General features: G+C 35.4%; 1 protein-coding gene across 1 annotated transcript; it reads right to left on the minus strand.

Annotated features, from left to right (window-relative positions):
• Positions 1–2,996: 2,996 nt before the first annotated feature.
• On the minus strand, positions 2,997–24,630 carry LOC125681680 (mucin-2-like). The gene is made up of 12 exons (XM_048921868.2): positions 24,201–24,630; positions 23,739–23,777; positions 22,356–22,477; positions 22,096–22,191; positions 18,932–19,082; positions 15,955–16,052; positions 12,430–12,513; positions 11,898–12,135; positions 10,191–10,235; positions 9,518–10,003; positions 6,711–6,852; positions 2,997–3,361 (listed from the first exon to the last, which is right to left on the minus strand). The coding sequence occupies exons 1-12, from the start codon at positions 24,223–24,225 to the stop codon at positions 3,178–3,180; spliced, it is 1,710 nt and encodes a 569-aa protein (XP_048777825.1). The 5' UTR covers positions 24,226–24,630; the 3' UTR covers positions 2,997–3,177.
• Positions 24,631–25,474: the final 844 nt, after the last annotated feature.

Genomic DNA, 25,474 nt, shown 5'->3' on the forward strand with positions numbered 1-25,474 from the left:
ATTTAAGAAATCAAACTTATTTACAGAAACAAGTGCCTGTGTTATGAGTAAAGCGTTCACATTCCATAGCCACTTCACCATTTTCACCAAAATTGCTACAGATCATACAAATAAAGGAAGATGTGACATCAGAAAATAGGATGGGGGTCATATCTTTCTTCTGTAAATCCAGTGGATTAGACATGATAAAATATGCCTCATACTTGTAATACCCGTTTCTTGCAGGAGTCGACAATTTTATCAATGTAGAAATATATGAAAAATGGGCAAAAATACTTACAAATGAGCTTCGCGAGCGATGACCTTGCTGCACTTTTGACCCCAAATTAATGTCAGGAAATATTAATTAGAGCAAATAGAATATGAAAATGGTACTCAGCGACTGTTATTTATTGTTTTAAATATAATGAATTTATTGTAGAATTAAATATTTCTGTTCTTATAATGTTTTCTGATCTTGAATTAATAAAAGAACATAAAACATTATAAGAATATTATACACATGACGTTACATAAACTTGACTCAAATACGCCTTTTGATTCCTCGAGGAACACAGGGCTGCAGCAACACTCCGCCAACGCACACGTTTTTGGCAGACGTTACATATTCAAGAGGAGGGTGTCAACTTTGCAGTGTCATAACTCAACAGATATAAGGGTTTTCACTGAAATAATTTTATTTGTTGATATAAAACGTAAGAAAAATGTTAAAATTTTCATTTTATTGAAAGAAAAAAAACCCTCAATAAACCTGGTTTTCTTGTGGTATATACAAAACAAATAAATGTACATGAAGCCTGCAGTCATAATATTGAGTCTAAATAAAAAACGAACATCTAAATATTAAACAAAAACTTTAAAATAACTTAGTTATGTGTTTATCAAAAACTGAATACTTTTACGTTTCATTTCCGATATTATCTTTTCAAAAAAGTATTGACATTTGTGATGGTATTTATAATACTATAGGTAATGCTTGTCTGTAGACTCGGCCCCATTGAGTTTCTATTGAGATTTGAACTTATTCAGCCGTAGTTGTTACATAAAATGAGCTTTTAAAGCATGAACAAATGAGATATTAAGCTATAATTGTATCTACTGTTTGAATAAAAAAAGACATGTATTTACATTACCTACATTGTTGTGCTCTCTTATTAAAGTTTAAATTAATTGATGACTTGGATTATATTATTACAATCACTAGACTGCACGTACTTACGTAAGACCCTATGCCTACATATATTTACACATTTTTTTCCAGCACGTATATTGCGTGTATAACTTCTACATCTCAACAGTGCATTGCAGGAAATCATGCATATTTCGTGCATTGTTGCTGTCGATCGTCTGATTCAGTGTTCAATTTCACAGAGTAAAATCAGTAAAAGAAAACCGGATGCTGAATTACAGGTGCTAGCATCATCAATTCGCGAAAATAGTGATATTCTGTTTGCCAAATTTTCTAGTGATATCACTTCGGAGAAAAAGAAGAGGATCTGGAACGAAATCACCAAACTGCAAGTAGTCTAGTCTTTCAAGAGTTGAAATATACCAAAAGTTCAGATGAATGTTTAAAAAAAACACTTGTTGTTGGAATTAACCCCCCCCCCCTTCAAATTAAAATAAGGACTCCTAGATATAAAAAAAAATGTAAAATGTAGGTCAATGGAAACAATTTCTTTCAACACCGTCGCCATTATTCGTTTAGTTGTAAATTACAGATTAAGAGTTACACGTACAGTGCCTGTCCATATGCGAGTCATCATTTCATTTTCCCACTATAATATCTTTCATTGAAAAAACAATTTTTATAAAAACTTATCATTAGGGCAATTTAGTACCAATTTTCATAATTTTTCACTTATGCAAAATTGTTCAAATTTTCTTTTCCTATGACGCTAAGCAAATTGCATACCATGATCATTGAGAATAGTTTATGAAATCATCAAGGTAAAAACTTTAACCTCAAAATACTATATAATTTCTTTAAAGAATTTGCCGTAAAATTTCAGTTTTGCATTTGATGTGTGATTTCGCCGCAACACCTACAGATAAAATTATTTCGGAAATATGTGAAGAAACTACTAACAATACTGTAATTTAAAAAAAAACTATTACATCTATAAAAGTGTAGTCATGAGCAGCTAGACCTAAAAGCCATAAACTTAGTCGGATGCAGATGTAGTCTGTTTTATGAAACGCAACTTAGTCCCGTTTTATGATTTTCAATGATCATGGTATCACAATTTGCTTATCATCGTAGAAAAAGAAAATATGAACAATATTATGATAATTAAATTGGCCTCACAATAAATTTTTATAAAAATTGATTTTTCAATGAAATGTTTAGTGAAAAAATGAAACGATGACTCACTTATGGTCAGGTATGGTAGTCCTGTTTTTGCTCCCGACTAAGCTTACACCTGGACGTAGGCCTTTTTGTGAAACGGGTCCTGCAGGAGTGCAAGGTGTTACTGATAAGTGTAAAGTAAAAAAAAAAAAAAAAAAAAGACAAATAGTCTCAAGAGGAAGTTTGCAGTTTGTGAGCATTGAAACCAATATGCCATCTTCATACAGTACATAGATTTTTTTCAAAGTGGGGAGGAAAGTACAGGGGATCAGATTGCATAACCATACCTATGTGGTACCTATGTTTTTGTATTTTTGTTTTCGACTAATTCTGATCCCCACTACCTTTCTTTTATATAACTTCGTCATTTTCAAAAAAAATGACATGTTTTCAATTCACATCACTGTCATGTTTTCACTGCCTTTATCAAGTAACAAAACAAAGGCTACTTGGCAAGTCATATTAACTAAGGCACATAAAGTATAGTTTACAAGAGACGGCTTAGTGACTCGGATAAGCATTGTATGAACCATCGGTCTTGTTGAAAGTATCGTGGAGTAGTATTAAGAAAATACTTCAAAATCTGCGCATCAAGTAAGACGTCTGCTTTTCACAAATATTTCAATAAACAAAGTGACAGAATGGGATCTGTTTGAAATATCAAATTATCATATTTGACACATTTTGTATTTCTAAAACAATAAAGATAACATTGAAACAGTTATTTTGATTTCGCTATATTCCTGCACCACTTCCTGTACAACACTAGGTGTTACCAGGGACACATGATATATAAATGTCTCTGGTGTTGCTTAATTCGGTCTTTGTTAGCGCTGATTTGGCACGTACAGATTGTCTGGAACAATTGGTTGGTTGCACAAGCTACTTCCGCAACAAAATGTGCACGTGAAATATTCTGCCCTATAAGTTGCAGGATTATATCCGGAACATTCTTGTCTGTCGGAGGTTTGATCCCACCACTGAGTTTTACATTCTTTCTCGGTTGCACATCTAAAATATAAGGACCACCAAATTAACATAAACTTAAATAATTGAAGATTTTTTAAATTATTATTTAGAGATATCATCAATTCATTTGATGCACGCAACAATTCAATTAAAGATCTCTTCTAATAATTTATGATATCTTCAATCTAATTAAAATTAGACTTGTAAATCTGCTTCTATATATACGATACGCTTAAATACAGTGATATCTCCAATTCTGAATTATTGTGCGCATTAATTGAATCGTTGATAGCATTAATTATTCTGCTGAATTGAGGCGCGGTATAATTGAATCGTTGCTCTCTTTAACAATTCAATTGAAGAGATCAATAATTCAATTATACCGCGCACCTTAATGCGCGCAATAATTGAATCATTGCTCTTTCCAATATTGAATTGTTGCACCTGAATTAATGATATCATTAATTCAGTTGATGCGCACAATAATTCTGTTGGAGAGAGCAACTATATCATAGCAATATCTTCAATTCAACATATCCACTATTGAATTAATGGTCTCTTTAAGTGAATTGTTGTTCTCTTTAAAACAATTGATGCCCGCATGCATTCCTTATACAAAAGCGTTGCAAATGATTAAATATTTCTTCAATCGATTTAAAGAGATCATCAAATCATTTTTACCGAGCTCCAGATGCAACTTTGCTAGCAACAATTCCACTAGCTGCAGAACTGTAGCTCTCTGGAAAAAATATTGTGACTCTGTCCGTCACAATATTTTTTTTTCAGAGAGCTACAGTTCTGCAGCTATAATTCCACCATATCAATTCGCGCACCAAGTGAATTGATGAGAGCAATATTGAATTGATGCGCGTATCAAATCAGTTGTTGCTCTTATCAATGGAATAGATTAAAGTATTGCGCGAAATAACTGATTTGAAGAGAACAATAATTGATTTGATGCGCGCACTAATTTAATCGATGAGAGCGATAGTTGATTTGTCGCGGTCCTCAATTCACTGCGTCATTATAAGGAATAGGAAGTTTGTTCTGATTATCATTGCCCCGTAGTACAGTAAGTTTGTTCTGGTTATTATTGTCTCATAGTCCAGTAAGTTTGTTCTGATTATCATTGCCCCGTAGTACAGTAAGTTTGTTCTGGTTATTATGGTCTCATAGTCCAGTAAGTTTGTTCTGGTTATCATTGTCTTATAGTACAGTAAGTAATGCCCCGTAGTCCAATACGACTGTTTTGATTAAATACAAGTTTTGATGATTAGAAACTATTCTTGCTCCATAGTCCAGTAAGTTTGTTCTGATTATCATTGCCCCGTAGTACAGTAAGTTTGTTCTGGTTATTAATGCCCCTAGTTCAATACGGCTGTTTTGATTAAATACAAGTTTTGATAATTAGAAACTCTTCTTGCTCCATAGTACAGTAAGTTTGTTCTGATTATCATTGCCCCGTAGTCCAGTAAGTTTGTTCTGGTTATCATTGTCCCGTAGTACTGTAAGTTTGTTCTGTTTATCATTGTCCCGTAGTCCAGTAAGTTTGTTCTGGTTATCATTGTCCCGTAGTACAGTAAGTTTGTTCTGTTTATCATTGTCCCGTAGTCCAGTAAGTTTGTTCTGGTTATCATTGTCCCGTAGTACAGTAAGTTTGTTCTGTTTATCATTGTCCCGTAGTACAGTAAGTTTGTTCTGTTTATCATTGTCCCGTAGTCCAGTAAGTTTGTTCTGGTTATCATTGTCCCGTAGTCCAGTAAGTTTGTTCTGGTTATCATTGTCCCGTAGTACAGTAAGTTTGTTCTGATTATTATTGCCCCGAGTACAGTAAGTTTGTTCTGATTATTATTGCCCCGAGTACAGTAAGTTTATTCTGGTTATCATTGCCCCGTAGTCCAGTAAGTCTGTTCTGTTCTTGTTGTCTCACAGTACAGTAAGTTTGTTCTGATTATCATTGCCCCGTAGTACAGTAAGTTTGTTCTGGTTATTATGGTCTCATAGTCCAGTAAGTTTGTTCTGGTTATCATTGTCTTATAGTACAGTAAGTAATGCCCCGTAGTCCAATGCGACTGTTTTGATTAAATACAAGTTTTGATGATTAGAAACTATTCTTGCTCCATAGTCCAGTAAGTTTGTTCTGATTATCATTGCCCCGTAGTACAGTAAGTTTGTTCTGGTTATTAATGCCCCGTAGTCCAATACGGCTGTTTTGATTAAATACAAGTTTTGATAATTAGAAACTCTTCTTGCTCCATAGTACAGTAAGTTTGTTCTGATTATCATTGCCCCGTAGTCCAGTAAGTTTGTTCTGGTTATCATTGTCCCGTAGTACAGTAAGTTTGTTCTGGTTATCATTGTCCCGTAGTACAGTAAGTTTGTTCTGTTTATCATTGTCCCGTAGTCCAGTAAGTTTGTTCTGGTTATCATTGTCCCGTAGTACAGTAAGTTTGTTCTGTTTATCATTGTCCCGTAGTACAGTAAGTTTGTTCTGTTTATCATTGTCCCGTAGTACAGTAAGTTTGTTCTGTTTATCATTGTCCCGTAGTCCAGTAAGTTTGTTCTGGTTATCATTGTCCCGTAGTCCAGTAAGTTTGTTCTGGTTATCATTGTCCCGTAGTACAGTAAGTTTGTTCTGATTATTATTGCCCCGAGTACAGTAAGTTTGTTCTGATTATTATTGCCCCGAGTACAGTAAGTTTATTCTGGTTATCATTGCCCCGTAGTCCAGTAAGTTCGTTCTGATTGTTACTGCCCCGTAGTCCAGTAAGTTTGTTCTGATTATCATTGCCCGTAGTCCAGTAAGTCTGTTCTGTTCTTGTTGTCTCATAGTACAGTAAGTTTTTTCTGGTTATTTTTGCCCCGTAATCCAGTAAGTTTGTTCTGATTATCATTGCTCCGTAGTCCATTAAGTTCGTTCTGATTGTTACTGCCCCGTAGTCCAGTAAGTTTGTTCTGATTATCATTGCCCGTAGTCCAGTAAGTCTGTTCTGTTCTTGCTGTCTCATAGTACAGTAAGTTTGTACTGGTTATTATTGTCTCATAGGCCAGTAAATTTGTTCTGATCATTATTGCCCCGTAGTCCAATAAGGCCGTTATGATTCTTATTGTCCTTAATGGAGCCATAGTAAGAGTAAAAAAAATTGCATAGTCCTCTGAGACTAGAACAGACCTACTGTAAAAGGTCCGAAGATTTTTATGTGCATGGATCAATGAAAGTGCGCTATCCAATAGCAATACACAAGCAATAATCACACAATAGAGAAATACATTTTCAAGGTTATCTTAGACTGTATAGACATTTCTGCTTAGTATAGGATACTATCTACCTATCTATATTGCTTCCACCCATCCATCTGTCTGTGTAGCTCTTTACAAATTATTTACTTACCTTCGATCTAGTGTCCGTGATCCATCTTTATTGTTAACAAGGATGTTTAAGCAGTACTGCTGATCACTTCTGCCACATTGCAGCGGTGTGGAAAATTGTTCACAAACATAAATAGGCATGCCATTGCATAAATGGCAACTGGCTGAAACAAAAAGGATACAGACATTGTAATTGTCTATTTTTAGCCTACTCGAGCTGGAGGATCAAGTGAGCTTCCCTGATTAATTGTCTGTCCGTAAACTTTTCTTTAGAACAAATTTCAACAAATATTGGCACAAAGCATTTCTGAATAAAGACAATTCAGGTTCGTTCAAAGGAGAGACCATACCTGCCTGTTTGGTTGTTGAAAAACTCATTTCAGAAACTACTGAACGGGTAAACCCCGTCCTTAAAGTGAAAGCTCCTAGTGAGTTTGAAGGATTGACCGTGACACAGAGGTGAATCACGTGACTATGTCGGAAAATGGCGGCGAAGGTCAACACAAGGAAACAGTAACATCGCTATCAATAACGAATTGTCACATAACTTATATCAACATTTGACGGATTTTCTCAGGAACAAATGTATACTAAAACGGTAGTTTAATGTGCGATAGAAACAGAGAATATTGAGACATTTTTTGTTCAGTCAAGAACTTCCCGACCGCTAAAAAAAATGTGTCAATAATGTTCTCTGCTTCTATCGCACGTAGAACTACCATTTTAGTAAAAACAATTCTTAAGAAAATCTTTCAAATGTTGACATAAGTTATGTGACAATTCGTTATTGATAAAGGTGTTACTTATTCGTTTGAATGTTTCCCTGTGTTGACTTTCGTCGTCATTTTTTCGGGTAATAGGGCATGCCAAAGTCACGTGATTCGCCACCGTTCTTGTAGTGTATTCATCTCAAAACTAAATGGAATGAAATGAATAAAATCTTACGTTTAGTCACCTGTATATATAGTTAACCTCTCTTATTGTTTAAACTCAAATTCTTTGCCATATTTGAAGCCTGAGTTTTGTCTTCCGCCAAAGAGGTTGTAAAAGCTCGTTAGCAATAGTCTTCCAAGTAAATCGGGAGGGCTAAAATAAATATATTTACATTTCATGTCGGGCAAAAATTGGAACATTTCACCAACCGACAAGAATTATTTTGGAGAGATTTAGAAGGGGGGGGGAACCACCACGAAATTCATTATCCTTGAAATGTTTCTATTAATGCACCTGTGCAAATGTAACATATGAAGTACGTTTTGACTTTCCAGTTCAACAGTTGCGGTAGCTCAGTGGTAGGGCGTGCGTTCGCTTCGTAACCGGGAGGTGGTGATTGCAAGCCCGCTCGTGCCATGACCACGTCAAACATAAGACGTAAACATAGGTAGACTACTGATTGCTCCTTCGCTAAACGCTCAGCATTTTGAAATAAGAATCAAAGGTCTTTTGAATATGACCTTTAAAACGGAGATCCTCTATCGCGGCAGGCGTTGGCCAGCATGTTAAAGAAGTCACACTGCCATGGCCCTGAGCGTTAAGCATAGACCTTTTGTGGTACTTCGCCTACAACTGGTGACATCTCAGTAAGAGTGAAAAATTCTTGACGGGACATAAAACAAACAAACCAAATCCATTTCAAAATAGACCTTACCTAATTTAAGTAAAATAAACTTAAACTCAATCGAGACAGGCTACTGACAAACAAGTTGATGTTACAGGGGCTTCATTTAAAGCCAGCATTTCACAGATTCTATGGTCGTTATAATGATCTAGTTTGCCAATACAACCTATCATTGGGTCAAATGTTGTATGACGTGTTTCATACCGATTGTTAGGCCGTTCTTGGCACACTGGTTTTGACTACGGATTACTCCGTGTACCTGATCAAGGCATAGGGCTCACAGCGGGTGTGACCGCTGACAGGGGATGCTTACTCTTCCTAAGCACCTGATCCCACCTCTGGTGTGTCCAGGGGTCCGTGTTTACCCAACTATCTATTTTGTATTGCTTGTAGGAGTTATGAGATTGATAACTGTTCGTTATCTTCATCTTTCCTACTTAATTCAAGAATGTTTTAGGTCACATTACTTTAGTTTTTAATGATATGATGAGCTATACAGTAGATTCATATGTCTCTCTTTTTTCGAAACGAAGCTAAGCCATGATACAGTGTAAATGTAAGGGGAAATGAAACATGGCACCGCGATGTCTTCACACAGATTGATAAAGAGGTCACCCAAGTACAATTCTTTTGTAATTAGCCCAAATTATGTTGCTGGCATCATTGTCATAAACTGTTCACATGTCAGCCTTCTTCTCCAGAACCACTAGGGCCTGCATGAAGGGTTCAAAGTTTATTCAAATGAATAGCTACATGTATCTCCCCTTCCAATTTAAAGATAACTGGGAAACCCTTGAATTGAAGTGGGATGTGTAATTCAGAAATTCAGAAATTTCGTGGCAGATAAGGAAATGTGGCGGACACTATAGAATCTGTCGACCTCTCCTATTTGCTACATACATTGTAGATGGGGTGACGATTTCTGTTAAAGTGGTGGTTAAATGTCAAGGACAAATCAATCAATAGTGGATAAGAACTATTGAATAATACCATGTTTTGAGGGATGTCCAGCTTGTCTGTACCCTCACTACACTGAATGTGACGTTTGATTTTTCCTTTCACAATCTGCCATTTTACCTTCAAATATGGTGTCCATATTCTCTGCAACTGTGTTGCAAAGCGATATTGATCTATATCCATCAACTATTTAGATTCTGATATTCACCCCAAATGAATGTTATATATACATGTAATTATATCTGTAAACGTACTTGGTGGCTTAGGAGTAGTTGTTGTCGGTGTGGTAGTAGTAGTCGGTGTGGTAGTAGTTGTCGGTGTGGTAGTAGTAGTCGGTGTGGTAGTTGTTGTCGGTGTGGTAGTAGTAGTCGGTGTTGTGGTTGTTGTCGGTGTGGTAGTTGTTGTTGGAGTTGTTGATGGTGGTGTTGTCGGTGTTGATGTAGTGACTTCTGTCGTGGGTCTTGGGGTAGTCGTTGTTGTTGTTGGTGTAGTAATTGTTGTCGGTGTCGTGGTAGTTGTCGTTGTGGCACTTGTTGTCGGTGTTGATGTGGTGATTTCTGTTGTCGGTGCTGTGGTAGTTGTCGTTGTGGCACTTGTTGTCGGTGTTGATGTGGTGATTTCTGTTGTCGGTGCTGTGGTAGTTGTCGTTGATTTAGTCGTTGTTGGTTCCGGTGTTGTTGGCTTAGGTGTTGTTGTTGTCATTGGCATGGTGAAGTTAATTGGTACTGGAGTTGTTGTTGCTGTAATAGGTTTTAAAAATCTTCATTAAATTCTCGGTTTTAATCACCAGTTTATTTTCACCGCTCATATTTGTCATTGGGCAAATCTAAAGCAGATCTAACATTAAACGAGCATGTAACAGTAACTGTGGCGGATTGCAATCGTTAACTCAGTGTGTACATCGGTGAATGAGAAATGTTTACTTACGACAATGATAATCATCGGGTAATGAGATAATTTCTAGACTGTTCTCTGAAATATACAAGATATTTCTGAGTCATTATAACATGTCAAGCTGCTATTTCCTAAAAAAAAAAAAAAAAAAAAAAAAAAAAAAAAAAATACTAGAAATATGTCTATTGGACATTATTGCCCCGCCCAATGTGACATTTGAAAGCTTTAATACAGTTAAATCACAGTTGTTTACAATTGATATCACACATACATAAAAAATAAAACATTTCAAACAGCCTCCCTTATTAATTTAATGCAATGTTTTTATGGCAAAGTGAAGTGTTCTGATTAAAAATATTTTCACATTTTTTTTTCAAAATATTTTTCCTATCTTTAAACTTTTTGACTCAAGTATCACCCATTCTTTTCACTCTGAATATTATTCAAATATACCAAAATTTTGAGAAAATTGCCATAAAGATAGATTTCAATTTTGCATTGGTCAAATGTTGCCTAGCTATCAATAGAATTTAGAAAGGTTATCATTATTCAAAATTACTTATATCAAAAGGAAAAAAACCCACAATTTATGCTCGCATGAAATGCAGACCTTCATTTATATACGTGGATATCACAAACGCACATGACAAACACGATATGCGCCGGCGATATTCAGAAAGGGGCAAACAAATTCCTCATAACTTGCTTTAAATTGTATATTGTTTAAGGTCCCGCTCAAGAATATTTCACTCATAAGGAGGCGTCACTATTGCAGATAAAGGGTTGAAAAATTTAGGCCTATGTTTGGCGCTTACGACCTTTGAGCCAGGGATCTTTATTGTGCCACACCTACTGTGACACAGGACCTAGGTTTTTGCGGTCAGCCGATGGACCGCCTCATTTGTCACCTCTTACGACAAGCAAGGGGTACTGAGAACCTATTCTAACCCGAGTCCTCACGGGCTAAATTGCTTTGAAACTGAGCTAACCACTAGATAGGGAATAATGACAGGAAAGGTCAAGGTCACAAATAATGCCACAGTTGAATAACTACTACTAATATGCATCAGTGTAAGAGTTTTCATAAAATTTTTGTCAATAGTTACTTTGAAACAGAGAGTACTGTCAAAACAAAAATATAGGGAAAAGTAAGGTCAAGATCAAAGGAAATGTCAAGGTAAAAATATTGATACAGTTAAATAGATGTCACCAATATGTATCAGCATATAAGGTTTGATAAGAATCTTTGAAACTAAGCTAAACAGTAAACACAAAGGGTGACGGAAGACGGCCATATTCATGGCGGGACATAAAAAGAGTCTCCATCATCATTTCTGAATGCATTGTAAGTTGTATTCAACCCGATGTCAATTTGACTTCTTTTTGATTGATTGATATTTTCCTCCACCCTCAACAATTTTTCAGTTATCTGGTGGCGCCCAGTTTTTATTGGTGGAAGAGAGAACCCAGATACAATGTACTTTCCGAAAGTAGACTGGGAAACTTTCTCACTTACCGGCGCGAGCGGCCGTTGAGAGTTGAGAGGCCGTGTGATTTTGAGTGCGATGCTCTAACCACCCGGTCACGGAGGCCCCCATCTTTTTTGTTTGATAAAAGATTGTCTCAGAATTAATGATGTACTTCAGGGTCGCAAAATGCACGTATATTTCGCATAAGTTTGCTACCATTTCGGATAAAATTATGTAAGTAGAGTAAAACCTTGTGCACCATTCTACATACTTGCAGGGTTGTTAAAGTCAAATGCATTACAGAAATCCCCATCACAACAATCTGCTTTAATCTGAATATGTCCATTAAAACTACGTCGTCGGCGCATGAGTGACCTCAAGATTGGGAATGGTGTCCTTTCAATGACATTATTTGGTGTGGTGGTTGGAACGTTGGTGGTTGTTGGGGCTTTGGTGGTGGTAGTTGTGGTGGTTCCTAGGATGTTGTTCTCACGAACAGCATCACACAGCTAAGTGAAGAAAGGTGCGGTTATTCCTTTTCAATGAAGATGGTTGAATTTGGTCGTGTTTTAATTTAATATCCTTTTTAATACCAAACTACTGCTATCGGTAGAATATCAATATTGGTAAAATTTCTATGGAATTACATGTACATGTATATCAGTAGGTGTATAATTTTAGCTACAGCAATGTATAAATAATCGTTTTAACTCTGTAAAATAAAATTGTATTTGTTTATAATATACGTCATTGACACTGTGCGATAAATAATTATTTTATAGTGGTCTACAAAGTGTACATGCCTGGTTACGTTCACATCTTTGTTGATGCACGATACTGGGGGATCCATCAGGGTTGATTCGTATTTCTTGAGTAAGTAAGCACCTCTGAAAATAAGCAACAGCTAGACATTTTACCTTCAGAAATCTCCATATTAGATTAATGACGCCATGGTTAAAATTCGTGAGCATATTGTATACAATTGGCCAAAGGTTAAGGACCATCGTACTATTAAATTAATGTACTGTAATTACATCATTATGCATTTACATAATTTAAAAAAAGGGATCAATTCAGGATAACAAAATAAAAACCTAAAGGGGAGAACAATTTTCCGGAAAGTTATATTGTTGTATTAACTTTTTTCTGTATGTACAGATAAGATAAGATAAGATAAGTTTATTCCAATTTTGGGCCCAGAGGGCATAACAGTAAGACATTTTATAAAGAAGGAAATTCAAAAAAGAAAGAAAGTTTACAACATTAACTACAGGTTACAGAGACTGCAAACTGCGTGTGGATGCAGCATATTGGGGAAACAAGTACATACATATATGAATTGCTAATCATGTATATATACAAGTAGATGGACAGTATCAGTATTATACCAATATATGAATAATAAACTATAATGATTTTTGCAGTTTTAAAGCATTACTTCTTTTTCTGAAAGTTTGCACTAAATATTCACTCAATTTGACAATTACTGGTTTGTCTTCATTAATCATCAACCAAGTAAATTTGTCCTTATTTGTTAGATAGATAAAAATTTTGTTGAGCTTGTATATACCATTAAAAAATATATTTCTCTCTTCAACATAGAATGGGCAATCAGTAAGGAAATGAAATTCATCTTCAACACAATTAAGGTTACATAATTCACATATTCTTTTGTTTCTTTCTAAAGAAATCTTCTGGCCAGAATTGGTTTTTGTAAATTCATATCTTCCTCTTTCAATTCGAAGGTCATGTGCACTAATTCGAAATCTACATAGAGTTTTTCTTAATTCTAGGGATTCTAAAAATATATAACTTTCCATAGTAAAGTTTTCTTTATACGAAAAATATGTTGTGAGTTTTCCTGATTTCTGACCCTCTTCACGTCGTTTTGACCAGTAAAGTAAAAATTGTTTCCGTACCTGATTCTTCATTTGTTTTTTGAAAAATGAGAATTTGAGATTTTTACAATTGGGTACCAAATGTATATTTGAATAATTTTTCAGTTTGAACCTAAAATTTATTATTTGCGATGCTGAAATTAACCTTCAAAGTTGACCCAAACAGTGTTTCCCCTATTTAACAATGATTTTGGCATGGAGTTTAAGCCTTGAAGTCCTTCAGGACAGATGTAACATTACATAGTGACCCCGTTGAAAAACGACCCCAGGGGTAATTTTTCAACGGATGTTTGATCAATTTTCGACGTTGAAAATTAATCCAGACCGCTAATTCACTACCCTCCCAAGCGTGAAATCTTGACCCTTGTTAAAAATTTAAATGACCCTTAGACATGTTATCTTCAAAGTTCATTTCTGGTGGGGTCAAGTTTCAACACTCAATATACAAAATGTTTTCTGTACAGTTCACATCTCGGACAAGTGGTGGGGTCATATTTCAACATTAAAAAATGACCCCAAATATACACAATGTTTCTTTGCAATCCATATCTCAGTCAGGTATACATGTAGTTGGGGGTCATATTTCAACATAAAAAGAATACCCAAATTATATAAAAAAAATTTACTATGGTCCCTGTTATCTTATTAAGTTTTATACAATTTTACGATTTCACATCAGATGACCAGAAGTAGTGTCAATCATTTTTTGTTGTTGCTATGGGTCCTAGTTGCCAACTTGTCATGGTTACAGATTCCAAAATTTGAAAAATTAACGTTTTTTAATCTGCATCTTATGAATAGTTGTACTTAACCAAAATTGATATATAGACCCCAAATAAACAAGTTTCTCAAATACAATGATCCCCATGTATGGCGTGTAAAACGTTGCTACATGTATATTCGATTATCTTGTGATATATTTGCAATAATTGCATTGTGGGTAAAACGACGCAATCGCGTTCTATTAAAGTGGGGACAATTTTCATTGGTTAGAAATAAGGAAAATATTTGGTGATGCAAAATATGATACACTAGTATGTTACATGTATATAACACTGTATGACTATTTAGGTTATGTCCTAGAGTCAGAACTCTAGTGTTAAATTTTTGGTACATTCCTTTCTGTTTTCCTATATATGCATTTAGCTTTTATCTAGTATCAGCAAAATGAAAGAAGTCCTTCAAATGATAAAGACATTTAATCCCTACGACCGTTTTGGCCCCACCCTGGCACCAAAAGCCCTACCCTGGGATCACGAAATTTACAATTTTGGCAAAGGGTTTCCTGTTCCATGCAGTTTTAATTTCATATAAGCATTAAAGAAAACGTTACTCTTGCATCATCGGATACTTTCGTTATTTTCAACCAATGTTGTGTAAATCAAAACATCATTACTTTTTTATTCAAGGCATTATATTAAAGAAACCAAATGTTTCCACAAATGAATATGCAAGGATTTCAAAAAAGTGCAGATTCATATTTGACTAGGGTTGGTCCTCAATAGGAATTCAAAATTTTACATGAAGATATATGGAGAATTTTCAAGAGTAGCAGGACCACACTAAATTATGTTAATGCGCAACCGTACACAATTGGTGAATCAAATGTTTTCATTGACCCCGGGGTTAAATTGGGCCTAAAGTCGGTGATAAAATTTTACATAATACACCAATGTAGACGACAAAATCTTGAAAACCTTTTTAAAAGTCTTCTCCAGAACAGCAAGGACATGTTATTCATACTGATATCGAAGCATTCCCATCTTGGGTAAGACCACGAACAGTGATCAATCTCATAACTCCTATAAGGAATACAACAATAAGAGTTGGGCAAACACGGACCCTCGGGTATACCAGAGTTGGATCAAGTGCTTAGGAGGAGTTAGAATCCCCTGTCGACCGGTCTCACCCACCGTGAGTACTTTATCTTGATCAGGTAAACAGAGTAATATGTAGTCAAAAAACTGTCTAACAATTGGTATGAAACACGTCAGACAGTATTTGACCCAATGACAAGTTGTATTGACAAACTAGATCGTTATAACGACCATAGAATTTGCGACGTGCTAACTTTAAACGAGACTGTTGAAACCCCTGTAACATCAACTTGTTTGTAAGTAGCCTGTCTAGATTTAAAAACTGGTCATAGGCAGAATACGTTATTGCGTATCGAATCAGTTGAAAAAAATAGACACCATATGCAGGTGATAATGGAATATTGCTACATAGATATGGGAAGTAATAATATGAAGTCAAAATTTGCCATGGGATTGAAGAGGATAAAAGTCTGTTGAAGTACAGCAGAGCCAAGGTGACTCAGGTGAGTATTGTATCCCCGTGGACTTCTTGTTATTTCCTACACACGTAAACACATCGAATTGCAAAATTGTCGCGGCTGATAAATAATGAAAGAAAGCAATTCAAACACACCTCGTTGGGCTGGCATTGAACCGTATCACCACAAGTATTAGGGTCCACAATGTCACTACAACCGAAGCATTTTGTAGCATTGGTACCAGTCTTCTTAACTAAAATGTCCAAAACGTTAAAAGTATCATAAACAAAAACTAACTGATTGTTCATAATGTGTTTTTAAATTCGTTAATGAGAAATTTCTTTAAAGGAATATTATCGAAGTACATCTTTTCTGAACGATTCCTTTTCTAAATGTATCGAAATCAAAATTTTACATTGAGATGAAACATTAGATATTGTACTTTATCAATCAATTGATTTCCTGATCTTGCAAAACCATGAAACAACAAAAAAAATGGCATTCAACGAAAAGTGATGAAATGAAGTAACCCAAAATGCATTAAATGTAACACGACTTAGTCGAATATGAATGCAGAGTCAGAGTGCGGGTATACAATGGTCATGTTCTAGGAAATTACTTGAATGTGATGGGATGTTTTCCAAATACACAAAGACGAGAGTGTATTCATGGACATCGTTCACATTAAAGACCAAATAAATATACACGATGTCTCACTTGATTTACTTTTACCTTACATCAACGGAAAGTTAGGTCCACATCATATTCGCACAAACCTTTACTCTTTTCCATTGAGAGTTTTGAATACGTTATTTGAAGAATCAAAGCTAGTCCATATATGGATTTTTCAACACCAGATTATACACTGAATTCTTGCCCATCACGGGCTCCTTCATGGATGATAATCCCTCGGAATCATGCTGTTAGTTCCTTAAGCTTTAATTTACTAACAAAGGAATAGATGCCGTCAACATAAGCAACATTTTTCGTCATAAAACAGTCTTGTCTTGCATTTCAGTATATCTCAAGTTCAAGTCTATATCCTAGAGTTCCTACAAATATGCATCTATTGCATCCAAACATTTAATTACAAACAAACTTTACAGTGCCTAGATAAAGACAATCTAATATATAATCCAATTACATGCTCTTCGTCTTCTTTCAACTATAGTCCAGCTAAACATGTCATTACTGATGATGTTGATAAAGTAAAAAAAAAAAAGAAACGCATGAAATCACTTATTTTAAAAGGTCATAAATTCAGAGAACCCCGGTCTTTCAATCGGTGACATTGACTTGGTATCATTCCACATTTGGTAATTCTACTCATACTTCAAGTTCCCTTTCAAAATATGACATTCTTCAAAATCATGCTTGAGTTTTAAACACATTAAATATCCCAGGCATAGGTACCTACAGTGGATTCCTAAACTTCACAAAAACTCTTAAAACAAAGATACATTGCTGAATCCAATTAATGTTCTACCAGGTCCCATCTTTGCTCCTCACGGCAATATTAGCAGCCGAGAAGGGGAAACTTCAAACGTATTTTGCCACAGCGTATGCCAGAAGTGGTGTAAATGAAATATAGATTCTAAAAATTTCTAAAAACATATAGTAAATTTAAAATCACAAAACTTCTCACATCAACAACATCAAAACGTTTGACATTTAAACACTTTGCACGAGCATTTGTCATGATACATCAAAGATTAGACTTTTTGACACCATAAACGATTGCTGCTTCAAGAAGAATGGAGAAAGGACATATTTATATCTAGTGATCATTCATTAAAAAACCACTTTGTTAAACATCACTCAGATTCTACGCACAAGTACTCTGAAGTTAATATTAAACAGATACTTGAGTTCCTGATTGACAAAATCTTCGTAGTCTTTGATGATCCGGTCATCCAACAGTCTGTTGGAATTCCCATGAACATGAATTGTGCTCCTTTATTAGCTGACCCGTTTTTATATTCTTACGAGGCAAAATTTATTCAAAAGCTTCTACATGAGAGGAAATAATCTCTTGTTGTGGCCTTCAACTAGACATTTAGATTCATTGACGTTTTATCTTTTAAGTAAATTTATTTTAATTCATATGTCGATTCGATATATCCCAATAAACTCGAAATAAAAGACACCACATAGTCTTCCATATTTGCTTAATATTTCGAAATTTTATTGAACATAGTGTTCACGGCAAACCATCAAGTCAACTTTTTGACAAACGGTATGACCTTAGCTTCTTCATCGTTAAAATTCCACTTGATTCGCAGTACCATGGTCATCAACATGCTTTCTAAAGTTAAAGTTTGCTCGATCGATCGATAAAATTGTTTGATTGATTGAATGTTTTGAGGTTTTCCGCCACACTCAACAATTTTTCAGTTATATGGTGGCGCCCAATTTTTATTGGTGGAAGAGAGAACCCAGATACAATGTACCTGGGAAGAGACCACCGACCTTCCGAAAGTAAACTGGGAAACTTTCTCACTTACCGGCGCGAGCGGGATTCGAACCCGCGCCGACAGAGGTGAGAGGCCGTGTGATTTTGAGCGCGATGCTCTAACCACTCGGCCACGGAGGCCCTTTCGATCGATAAAAAGCCTAAACTAAAAATGATTTCATAATAGAACAGCAAGCTATCCAACCATTTCACCTATCATTGGGTCAAATGCTGTCTGACGTGTTTCATGCCGATTGTTAGGCCGTTCTTGGCACACTGATTTTGACTACGGATAACTCCGTTTACCTGATGAAGATACAGGGATCATGGCGGGTGTGACCGGTCGACAGGGAATGCTTTCGCTTCCTAGGCACCTGATCCCACCTCTGGTACATCTAGGGGTCCGTGTTTGCCCAACTCTCTATTTTGTATTGCTTATAGGAGTTATGAGATTGATCACTGTTTGTTTTCTTCACCTTTCATTCAAGTTTTGTAAATGGACACACAACTGTTCTGAGAACGTAATGGAAAAAGTGAAGTGCTTCTGTCAGGTAGACGGAATAGTGAAGGACAAACTTTGCTTGGAAAACGACAATTTGCGATACTGGTAATTGATCAAATGAAAGTAGTGACGACGACAGATAATAAAATGATGATTATAATGATGAAATTTTAGTTACAGTCGCAGAGATCCAGGTTACATCGATCCCTCATGCAGCATTCTGTGCAGTGAACTGGACCAGTAGCCTGTCTCTTTGTCCTCAGGGTATGGTTACTTCCATTGTAGGTAAACCCACTCTCCTTCTCTTTACACGTTGCAATATGACATACCTGTAAAGAGCACCGAAGTATCACCGATAAATTCCAACTTTATCACGTTTGCAGTGAATGGCTTAATAACATATTTTTCTTTTGCAATATTCAACATTTTTTATAAAAGATCAAATTATTATGTCAATGGATGTACTAAATTATATTTTAGTTAATGCAAGTATTTGAATGGGTGGTTGTAATTAATCAGATCAGAAATGTCTTGATTTTCTTAAAGACAGTGATACAACTTGGTAACATTTCCTGCGGTATATCAACTTTTTTAAGTGTGTCAGCTTGCACATGCAAAAGTACATATTTATCGGAATCAACAATGTTTCATAAACAATTGTCAAGAGAATTAAAAAAAAATGTTATTTATGGTGTGTGAAACCCCCCCAGATTTGATTCGATAAGAAAGAGCTACTGACAAACACTTTGATTTTACAAGGGTTTCAACAATCTCGTTTAACGTCAGCATTTCCCAAACTCCATGGTCGTTAAAATGATTTAGTTTGCCAATGCAACATGTCATTGGGTCAAATATTGTCTAATGTGTTTCAAACCAATTGTTTTGCCGTTTTTAAACACTGCCATTGACTACGAATCACTCCGTCTACCTGATCAAGATAGTGTTCACAGCGAGTGGGACCGGTAGACAGAGGATGCTTACTCTTCCTAGGCACCTGATTCCAACTCTGGTATGTCAAGGGGTCCGTGTTCGCCAACTCTTAAAGGGGCATGAACACGATTTGAGCTTTAAAAAAATTCATTCCCATTGGCAAAAATTTTATTCTTCTATTTCTATTGTTTACAATGCTTAATTAAAGTATTTCTAATGGTTAACCAGAATTTGAATATCAGTTTTTGAGTTACAAGTAAGACACACCACTCACAATTCTTTGTTATGTAAATAAGGCTCATGTCATGATTTTGTTTATATATAGAATACTTTATAGAAAATAGCAAGTTTAAAACAAAATGAGATGTGCTAAACACTAAAAACTATATAATTGTGTTCAGAATTAAAATATGAATATAAAAATCTGCTCTAAACGAACTTTTACTATTATATTTAATCTATGTAAACAAAAACATGACACGAGCCTTTTTTACATAACAAAGAATTGTGAGTGCTGTATCTCCCATGTACCTCTACACCTGACATTCAAGTTTTTGCTGACCATAAGAGATACCTTAGTTAACCATTCTAAACGTTAAAAACGGAAAATTAGACTTAAAATTTTCAGCTCAAATCGTGTCCATGCCCCTTTAACTTTATCACAAAGAATATAATATTCGTTATAGGAGGTAGTTATCTTAACCTTTCATCATGGAATTATGGTATGAAACTGAAATGTTATTATTTAGACCAATATGATTAAAATTAGATGGTTGATCCGCGTGCATACTCGCTCACTATCTACTTTTAATTAGATTGTTATTTAGACTAGTTTGTGTTCCTTGGTGAATTTGAACTTTAAGGTTCAGATCAAACACAAGAATGACTCGTAGTTCTGAGGTTAAAGATCAAAGCCACAAAACATTCACATCCATTAGGTTTATATAACATTACAGCTTTAGTAATAATACTTATAATTTATAACATTTGCATGAAAGGTGAAAATAACGAACAGTGATCAATTTCATAACCCCTATAAGCAATATAAAATAGAGAGTTGGGCAAACATGGACTCCTTGACACACCAGAGGTGAGATCAGTTGCCCAGGAGGAGTAAACATCCCCTATCGACCAGTCCCACCCGCCGTGAGCCCTTTATCTTGATCGGGTAAATGTAGTCCAAATCAGTGTGCCAAGAACGGCCTAACAATCGGGATGAAACACGTCAGACAGCATTTGACCCAATGATATGTTGTACTGGCAAACTTCATTCATGTTTCAAGATTTTAAAAAAAGTTTTAATATACACTTTTATTTTATTTCAGCCTAGAAAATTAAGTTTCTGTTGAATACTAATGACGAAGTGAAGATAACGAACAGTGTCCAATCTCAAAATTAAGAGTAGAGCAAACACGGACTCCTGGACACAGCAGAGGTGAGATCAGTAGCCTCGAAAAAGTAAGTATCCCCTGTTAAACGGTCAAACAAGCCATGAGCGTGGTATTTTTATCAGGCAAAAGGAACAATCCCTAGTCAGTATCAGTATCTAAAGAACCCCCTAACAATGGGTATGAAACACGTCATACAGCATTCGACCCAATAACCCAATAACATACTGTATTTGTAATCACTAGTATATCGTTATAACGACCATACACTATACGAAATGCTGACTTTAGGCCTGATCACTAAAGACTACGAAGATACTAAAGAACTCTAGCATCTTTTAATATCAACTTCAGAGACTCCTGCGTAGAATCGGAGTGGTGTTTAACAAAGTTTTTCTTGGATGAATGATCACAGGAGATGAATGTTTCTGTGTTCCACTTTATTAAAGAAGCAACTTTCTATGATGTCAAAAAGCCTTATCTTTGATTTATCAATTTATCGTGAAGAATGGTCGTGTAAAGCGTTGACAAGTCGTACGTTTTCATGTTGTCGATTTGGAAAAAATATATCATTACACTGCCCTCCAGATAACTAAAAAATTGTTGAGTATGGCGGAAAATAGCAAACAATCAATCAATCTATTCTGTAACGGTTGTTGCATATTGTAGCTAACGATGGAAGCTTAATTCCTACTGAGATAAAGGGGTTCTGGTGAATGGTTAGTTGGTTGTTGTTTAACGTTTTACTCGAGAATCATTCACTCATATGGAGAAGTCACCATTGCCGGTGAAGGACTGCAAAATTTAGGTCTATGCTCGGCGCTTGTTGCCTTTGAACAGGGAGGGATCTTTATCGTGCCACACCTGCTGTGACACGGGGCCTCGGTTTTTGTGGTCTTATCCGAAGGGCCACCCCCTTTAATCGTCTCTTACGACAAGCAAGGGGTACTGACTCTGATGAATGGAGCATGCGTTTGGGGAAGATGATTTTTTAAAAATTCATTTCATGAATTGATTTACTTACCGAGGTACTCCGGCATCCTGCAGTATATTTAAAAATCACCCTCTCCTTGCCATGCGAGTCAGTGACAAAGTCTGAAAATTTGTCAAGGAAACAAAACTGAAATAAGAAAACACACACAAATTAAGCATCATATGAAAATGTGAGATCGTATCACAATTTCCAACTTCTTTCCATCTAGTGGCTCGAAATATGGCCTCTCCTATGATGATGATTTTGATCTCAATATTTTAGCGTGGACCGAGATTGGAATAGTACTATACCTGACCCGGCGCACAATATCTTTCTTCAGTGCAGGAATCCACCGTGTCTACGTCGGTGCAGGACATGCATTTTAAGTATGTCCGTTCAGGTGCATGTGTTGATTTTGTTGTAGTTGCGGTCTCTGCCAAAGGGATAAACAGAATTGATCGCTGAAATTTCATCTACATCAGTGTATAATTTGAGATTTAAATGGTGGGTTTTTTTGGGATCATTTTTTCTTCTTCATATCCGCAATGAAATATTTTAAACAATATTTCAGGGCGTTGATCCTTATTCCTTTCTTCAATAAAGATTTTCCTAAATTGTTCAATTTGAAAATGTATATCAGATTATGAGGTTACTTAAAACAAGTTTATATTGCGAGTGTGTCAAAAGGTGATAAGAATCTGTTTTCGTTTATTATATAATGTGACGTGAAAATGTTCAGTTATGTCGGGTGTTTCAATTCAAAAGTTTTCTCTGGAATGCGTCTTTCCCGTTCTAATTTTAGCGGTATGTAGATCACCGTAAACGAAATGTATTCGTTTGAGTTTTTCATTAATTGCTACCAAAAATAAACACAACCAAACTATGATTAAAATTAAAGAAACAACACTCATAGTGATGACACAGATTTACACAAGTTCCCGGTATATGTCATCTGCTTTAGGAGTTCGCTTAACAGGACGGAACAAGCGGTGACTTTTGATCTTGGAGATATTAATGAACTGCGTGATATGAAGCAACACGATGGCGATTTAGATGAAGAAGTGTTAAGCGTTATACTTGATACTGAAATGGAGGATGTTCCCACGACACATGCAACCAGTGTTCAACGTCTCCTCCAACACCACGCAGCTTACGTCCAGTCACCGCTTGTTCTTTTCCTTTATATGTAATTCAGTTTTTAACCTTTGCATCTTTAATTTGGCGTCTACTCCATTTAATTGCTCAGTAACTCTACCTGACCTGAACACACAGCCATTTTTGTTGTTTTTATTGTTACGTACGTGTATTCCTACGCACCATTTCAAAAACGTTAATTAAAGCTTTTCGATGAGAGAAATTATTTGTTTTACTATTTAAAAAACATAACTAAATGATAAAAAATTAAACTTACTTTTCTTGATGCAGGTATGAAAGGAAAAATTGGGCGGAAAACTTTTTCATCAAAGTGCTACGCGCATTGATGAAGTTTTCCGTACAATTCTTCCTTTCATACCTGCATCAAGAAAAGAATTATTAGTTTCATTTCTTAAATAATCGAAAAATAACAGAATGTTGTATGATCCGTTGTAAAATATTTCACTCGTTTCATTTCGTAAGAGTATTCAATTTTATTAAAATTCATTTAGTACTTGGGCGTACAATTTGATGTAATAAGAAATATTTCAAAGATTTACCTATTAATCCGTGAAAGTTATGAAACGTCAAAACAAAATCTGGAAAAAAAAATACATTGCATGAATTGTCTAAAGTTTAAACACGAATTTCAATTCTTTTATTGCATGTGGCATAATGCATCATATCATACATCATAATCCAATTTCAAAAATATTCATATCATCTTACGAAATTTCTCTTTTATCATTTCATATCAACTCAACTCAACTGTTATTTATAACACATGCACATACCGAGGTAAACTAAATAATCGTTCCAAATAGATTCTTATAAGGACGTATTAGTGACACAAATGTCTTGAATCTGCATGAACTTTTTCACCGGGTCACTGACGTACTATCACGGTCTAACGTAAACACGGTCGACCACATGTGAAAATATACAAATATACCTCTAGTAAATACTGCTCACTCTCAACTAAACATTATAGTAGTAAATATTTATATGAAAAAGATACTTACAATAGATGAATAATTTTATTTCCATTTTAGGCAAAATTCCGTGTTATTCCTTGTTTTGTTTAAAGATCTTTTTGGAATGAATCAATGTTGCCTCTACACAGCGATAAGGAATACGTAATAGTCCTACAAGGTCAAGCCTTTCTTCTGACCTGTTCCTGCTTTCTCCTGTGTTTTATAGAGGGATCAGGTGCATTAGTTTATTTCCGGGCATAGTTTTCGGTAATTTCCTAAACACTTCTCCTAAACGTAAAAACTCATTAATTTCAGAGTATCTACAGTATTATTGACAGATAGTTAAGACTATCAAAATTCTGGACATCTTCAGCTGTCAATCAATGACATTCGAGCATCAAAACTGGACTAATACCCACTTAATGGTAATTGAAAATTTTATATGGTTTACATTGAAACCAGCTAAACAATTGTAAACTTGTGCCTTGGAACCATAAGGGTATCTTTTTGTAAGACTGTGTCGCAACATTCTAGAGGTGGTAGGATATGAAAAAATGTGGCATACCACGGCTCTCTGTGTCTGATTATCAGTTAGACCGAGTCTGTCATCCATTTCCAACAGCCCCATTCAACTGACAGCAAGATGTTATCAGACAAGAGGAAATCTTGAGGTATATTACGCATTCATATCTTTAGGTGGAAAATGGGAACTCTTGTAAACAGATTTGTCCTCAATAACCTGGATGCGTGTAAAAAGATAACTAAAAATGACATCTGCTTAGATGAATGAATTCCATTTTAACACTAGGACGACATTGAACGATCAGTCCATATTTCAAAAAATCATTTAATTCAGCAAAAACAAAAAAGTAGAAATCCTGTTAAAATGAAAAATATGATCCCCATTTTATCTAACATGAAAGTATACGCAATGAAAACAATATCTAGAGAATCTTTTTAAATGTGCAAATTGTTTTTAATAAGTGATTGGGTATTCTGTAGAATTTGCATGGTGTTGCAAATAATGTATTATTCTGCTAGAAATTTAACTTGAACTTGTCAAAATGGAAATAATCCCGCAACTTCCTTAAACACAAATTGTTATTGTATTTGTTATTGTTGGGGAAGTTCTTTTTTCTGTAATACTTCAGTTGATAACTAGTATCCATTGATCTGTCATACCGAGTACTCTGTCTAGCATATGGTTTTACAAACGTCTTTTTCGGCGCACATTCATTCCTTGCTTTGTCCATTTGTTGTTGAACATCATGGAGTCAGTCATTTACTATTTGAAAGCAACAAATGTTTCAAAGTGTTTTGTC

This window comes from Ostrea edulis, chromosome 2 (assembly GCF_947568905.1).
Source record: "Ostrea edulis chromosome 2, xbOstEdul1.1, whole genome shotgun sequence".
In the NCBI taxonomy this organism is placed as follows: domain Eukaryota; kingdom Metazoa; phylum Mollusca; class Bivalvia; order Ostreida; family Ostreidae; genus Ostrea; species Ostrea edulis.

Bases quoted from the DNA above. Each gene is read 5' to 3' on its own strand.
- LOC125681680 (XM_048921868.2), bottom strand. From the start codon at position 24,225: ATGGAAATAAAATTATTCATCTATT. The intron at 12,136-12,429 runs GCATGTACACTT...TTCTTCACTTAG, and splicing joins AAAGATGTGAACGTAACCAG to CTGTGTGATGCTGTTCGTGA. The intron at 6,853-9,517 runs GTACGTTTACAG...TTTTTGTTTCAG, and splicing joins AACTACTCCTAAGCCACCAA to CCAGTTGCCATTTATGCAAT.